Source organism: Nematolebias whitei, chromosome 20 (genome assembly GCF_014905685.2).
Source record: "Nematolebias whitei isolate Nwh7 chromosome 20, NemWhi1, whole genome shotgun sequence".
Lineage (NCBI taxonomy): Eukaryota > Metazoa > Chordata > Actinopteri > Cyprinodontiformes > Rivulidae > Nematolebias > Nematolebias whitei.
In genome coordinates, this window is record NC_056517.1 from 40,357,114 (window position 1) to 40,361,943 (window position 4,830).

A 4,830-nucleotide genomic window follows, 5' to 3' on the forward strand; every position below is an offset into this window, starting at 1 on the left:
CCATCATTGCTCCATCCATCATCCAACCATTATCCAAACATCATCCAACCATCATCCAACCATCATCCATTATCCAATGACTATCCATTAACCAACCATGATCAAAACAACATTCAACCATCTTCCAATCCATCTAACATCATCCACCAGACAACCATCATCCAACATCCATCCATCCACCATTCAACTATCATCCAACCACCATTCATCATCCAACCATCATCCATTATCCAACTGTCATCAAAAACAACATCCAAGCATCCTCTAATCCATCCAACATCATTCACCATCCAACCATCATCAAACTTTCATCCAAACATCAAAGTTAATGCTCAATAATCAGAGTAAAATATCCAACAATGGTCAGTCAGGTCATCTGGACAGGTGCTTTTCTTTGTTTGTTTTTTTGTGCTGAAACGTTTCACTTTCCATCCAGAAGGCTTCATCAGTCAAAGAAACACACAACACAAAACTAATTCTTCCCCCAAAACAGTTTACTCGAAAGTGAAACAAACCAGTTATGTTGGTTCTAAGTTGGTGTACTTGGCACGCCCCCTCCTCTGGAGCCGGCCCTCTTCCTTGTTGACAGTCATGTCAAACTGGTTCAAAACCAAAACAGTCCATGCTCAATAATCCAGGGATACAATCCAGCAATTTTCTGTCAGGTCATCTGGACAGGTGCTTTTTTTTTACTGAGAAATGTCTCTCAACAAAAAAAGAAATGTCCAGCTGACCTGACTGACCATTGTTGGTTTCATCCAAACAGCATCCATCATCTAACATCATCCAACCATCTTCCAGACATCATCCATCCTTCCATTCATCCATCATCCAACCATCATCAATTCAATTCAATTCAGTTTATTTATAAAGTGCCAAATCACAACAAAGTTGTCTCAGGGACTTTACAGGAACATTCACAAACATAAAAGCCAATTATCTTCACCTGCTTCTTCTGTTTCGGCTTACGAGGGTTGCCAGTGTCCTGAGTAACTGTGAGAGTGGTGTGGTACAAATAAAACTAAACAGAACAAAATCTATTAAAAGACTTATGGAACATCTCCAGAACATCTACAGAACATCTACAGAAAATGTTCAGAACATCTAGAGAACATGTCCAGAACATCTAGAGAACATGTCCAGAACATCTAGAGAACATGTCCAGAACTGTTAAAGTTCTCTTTAAGGCGTTGAGTTCGGGCTGAAGCAGGTTTAAACCTGAGAAGAAGAATTCAGTTCAGTTTATTTATAAAGCACCAAATCACAAGACACTTGTCTCTGGACACTTTACAGGAACATTCACATAAAAGACAGTTAGTGAAGTTCTCTGTCTAAGGAATCAGTGGAACATGTGCAGGTGTGGAGAACAGCCCCACATCCTCACAGCATGTCACACTAACTACATCCGTCACCATGGCAGCAACACAACCACCTCATTAGTGACAGGGTTAACAAGAGGGAGACAAGGAGGCAGAAGGGAGAGAACGAAGGGAGGAGGAGGAAACAAGTCATCAAACAGGAAGTGAGTGATGGCAGGAAGTAAAGGCAGACAGATGGAGGGAGGAGTGCTTCCTGTTTCTGGGCACTAACAGGAAGTGAGGCACTGGTTTCCTTCATGATAACACTGTGGAATGTACACACACACACACACAGTGTTTGAAGGTGAAGTCCATGTGGACGGTTCTTTAGACCAGTGGTTCAAGCGTGGTCCTGGAGGAGCGCCGTCCTGCATGTTTGAATTATTTCTCTGCTCCAGCGCTGCTGAATCAGTGATTTAATGATTTCCTCAAGTTCTGCAGAAGCCCGTTAATCATCCTTTCATTCAAATCAGAGGAACAACTAAAACATGTAGGATGGTGTTCCTCCAGGACCACTGTTGGGAACTACTGCTTTAGACATTTCAAGTGCTGGTTGAAATCTGACATAATACATTTTTTAAATTTTCCTTTCTGTGTCAGAGTGAGATCAAATGGTTCAGTGACAACCAGCTCATCTAAAAATGATTCATGTGCTAAACATCCTTCCTTCCATCCTTTATCTTTACCTGCTTTTTCTGTTTTTGAGTCGCGGGGGTCGCCTGTGTCCATGTCCAGCAATCACTGTGTGAGAAATGAAGGACACCCTGGACATGTCTCCAGTCCATCACAGGGACACATAGAGACAAATGAGGCAAACAACAATTCACTCTCTCTCTCTCACACCTAGGGACAATTTAGAGTCACCAATCAGTCTAACATGCATGTTTTTGGTCTGTGGGAGGAAACTGGAGAAAACCCACGCATGCACGGAGAGAACATGCAAACTCCACCCAGAAAGACCCCTGGCCGGGATTCGATCCGGTGACCTGCTCACTGAGAGACGGCGGCTCTACCAACTGCACCACCGTGCTGCCATTTGTTTAACAGTTCATCAGAGTGATCGTCTGTGCTTTTCCATGTTTCAGCTGGTGTTTGAGGCGGTCAGCACTGGTCAGAGGGGAGTGATGGCCATCAAAGACATCATACTGGAGGGACACCAGTGTAGTAAGTTCACACACACACGAGACCCCGCCCCCTCTGGAGCCTCACACTAATTGGTTAACAAGGTTCGGTTTTGGGCTGGCATCGTAGAAACAAGGCCAGTGTGTGTGTGTGTGTGTGTGTGTGTGTGCTGAGGCAGGGGAGCTCATTAAAATTGATTAGCATGAACTTTGATCCATGCGTCTGTTTATACCTGCTCGTCTAAAAACTCACTTAAGACGCTGCTTTGGTTTGTGAACACACACACACATGCACACATGTGCACACACACACATGTGCACACACACACACACACACACACACACACTAATTCCAGTAAATATTTTTCACCTTAAAGTTTTATTTACTTTGAATTTGTCTAACAACGTGTCTAAATGCACATCTTCCCTCGAGTTTTCCGTCTACTTCTGTCATGTAAAAGTTGGTTTCCTGTTGAGTGATGGGTGATGATGTCATCACTTTGCGACCTTTGACCCCTGTGCCATATGTGTCCTTAGTGAACACGCCGCACTTCCTGCACATTAAAGGCGTGGAAGTGAACGCGGGACAGACGGCGACGTTTCACTGCACAGTCAACGGACAGCCACGCAGCAACCTGCTGCTCTACCTGCAGGTGACGTCTGACACCTGTTCTCTGTTCTCTGTTCTCTGTTCTCTGTTCTCTGTTTCTGCTCCGTGTGTTCTCTGCCTTCTGAATGGTTCTCTGTTCCACAGGGGATGGGCGGTCGGGAGGCCATGGTAAAGGAAACTAAAGCGGTGAATCCTCGGCGTTATGTGGCGAGCTTCGACGTGAGCAACACGACTAAAGGTGACTCTGGACGCTACCGCTGCATTGCTCAATCAGAAAGAGGTGTGGGCGTGTCCTCCTATTCTGACCTCACAATCAAACGTAAGTCCTGTCCTCTGATTGGCTGCTGGATGTGTTTTCTTTGTGGTTCTACTTTAGATTTTAATCATGATGAACTCATCTAAACAAAGAAAACTCAGAGAGACACAATAGACCTGTTCTGGTTCTCACCTGTCTGTCCTCACACCTGTCTGTCCTCATCTATCCTCTCACTTGTGCTCTCAATTGTCTGTCCTCTCACCTGTCTTTCTTTTCATCTGTCCTCTTTCTGGCTGTCTTTGCATCTGTCCTCTCACCTGTCTGTCCTCTCACCTGTCCTCTCACCTGTCCTCTCACCTGTCTGTCCTCTCACCTGTCCTCTCACCTGTATTTCTTCCTGTCTGTCATCTCATCTGTTTGGCTTATCACCTGTATGTCCTCTCATCTGTCTGTCCTCCTTCCTGTGGCGGCACTTCAAAGTAAAAGTCTGTCCTTCTTCCTGTGGCGGCACTTCAAAGTAAAAGTCTGTCCTTCCAGTTGCGGCACTTCAAAGTAAAAGTCTGTCCTTCCTGTGGCAGCACTTCAAAGTAAAAGTCTGTCCTTCCTGTGGCGGCACTTCAAAGTAAAAGTCTGTCCTTCCTGTGGCGGCACTTCAAAGTAAAAGTTTGTCCGTCCTGTGGCGGCACTTCAAAGTAAAAGTTTGTCCTTCCTGTGGCAGCACTTCTAAGTAAAAGTTTGTCCGTCCTGTTGTGGCACTTCAAAGTAAAAGTCTATCCTTCCTGTGGCAGCACTTCAAAGTAAAAGTCTGTCCTTCCTGTGGCAGCACTTCAAAGTAAAAGTCTGTCCTTCCTGTGGCAGCACTTCTAAGTAAATGTCTGTCCTTCCTGTGGCAGCACTTCAAAGTAAAAGTCTGTCCTTCCTGTGGCGGCACTTCAAAATAAAAGTCTGTCCGTCATGTGGCGGCACTTCAAAGTAAAAGTCTGTCCTTCCTGTGGTGGCACTTCAAAGTAAAAGTCTGTCCTTCCTGTGGCGGCACTTCAAAGTAAAAGTCTGTCCTTCCTGTGGCGGCACTTCAAAGTAAAAGTCTGTCCGTCATGTGGCGGTACTTCAAAGTAAAAGTCTGTCCGTCCTGTGGTGGCACTTCAAAGTAAAAGTCTGTCCGTCCTGTGGCGGCACTTCAAAGTAAAAGTTTGTCCATCCTGTGGCGGCACTTCAAAGTAAACGTTTGTCCGTCCTGTTGTGGCACTTCAAAGTAAAAGTCTATCCTTCCTGTGGCAGCACTTCAAAGTAAAAGTCTGTCCTTCCTGTGGCAGCACTTCAAAGTAAAAGTTTGTCCGTCCTGTGGCGGCACTTCAAAGTAAAAGTTTGTCCTTCCTGTGACGGCACTTCAAAGTAAAAGTTTGTCCGTCCTGTTGTGGCACTTCAAAGTAAAAGTCTATCCTTCCTGTGGCGGCACTTCAAAGTAAAAGTCTGTCCTTCCTGTGG

At 45.1% G+C, this 4,830-nt stretch overlaps 1 protein-coding gene across 1 annotated transcript in view; it reads left to right on the top strand.

Moving 5' to 3' along the window:
- Window positions 1–4,830, top strand: part of LOC119426469 (receptor-type tyrosine-protein phosphatase mu) — a gene marked incomplete at its 5' end in the record, with an annotated part of 67,319 nt that overhangs the window by 386 nt on the left and 62,103 nt on the right. Inside the window, 3 exon segments of the mRNA XM_037694030.1 lie at window positions 2,444–2,522; window positions 3,017–3,132; window positions 3,234–3,371. Coding sequence (XP_037549958.1) covers window positions 2,444–2,522; window positions 3,017–3,132; window positions 3,234–3,371 — 333 coding nt within the window.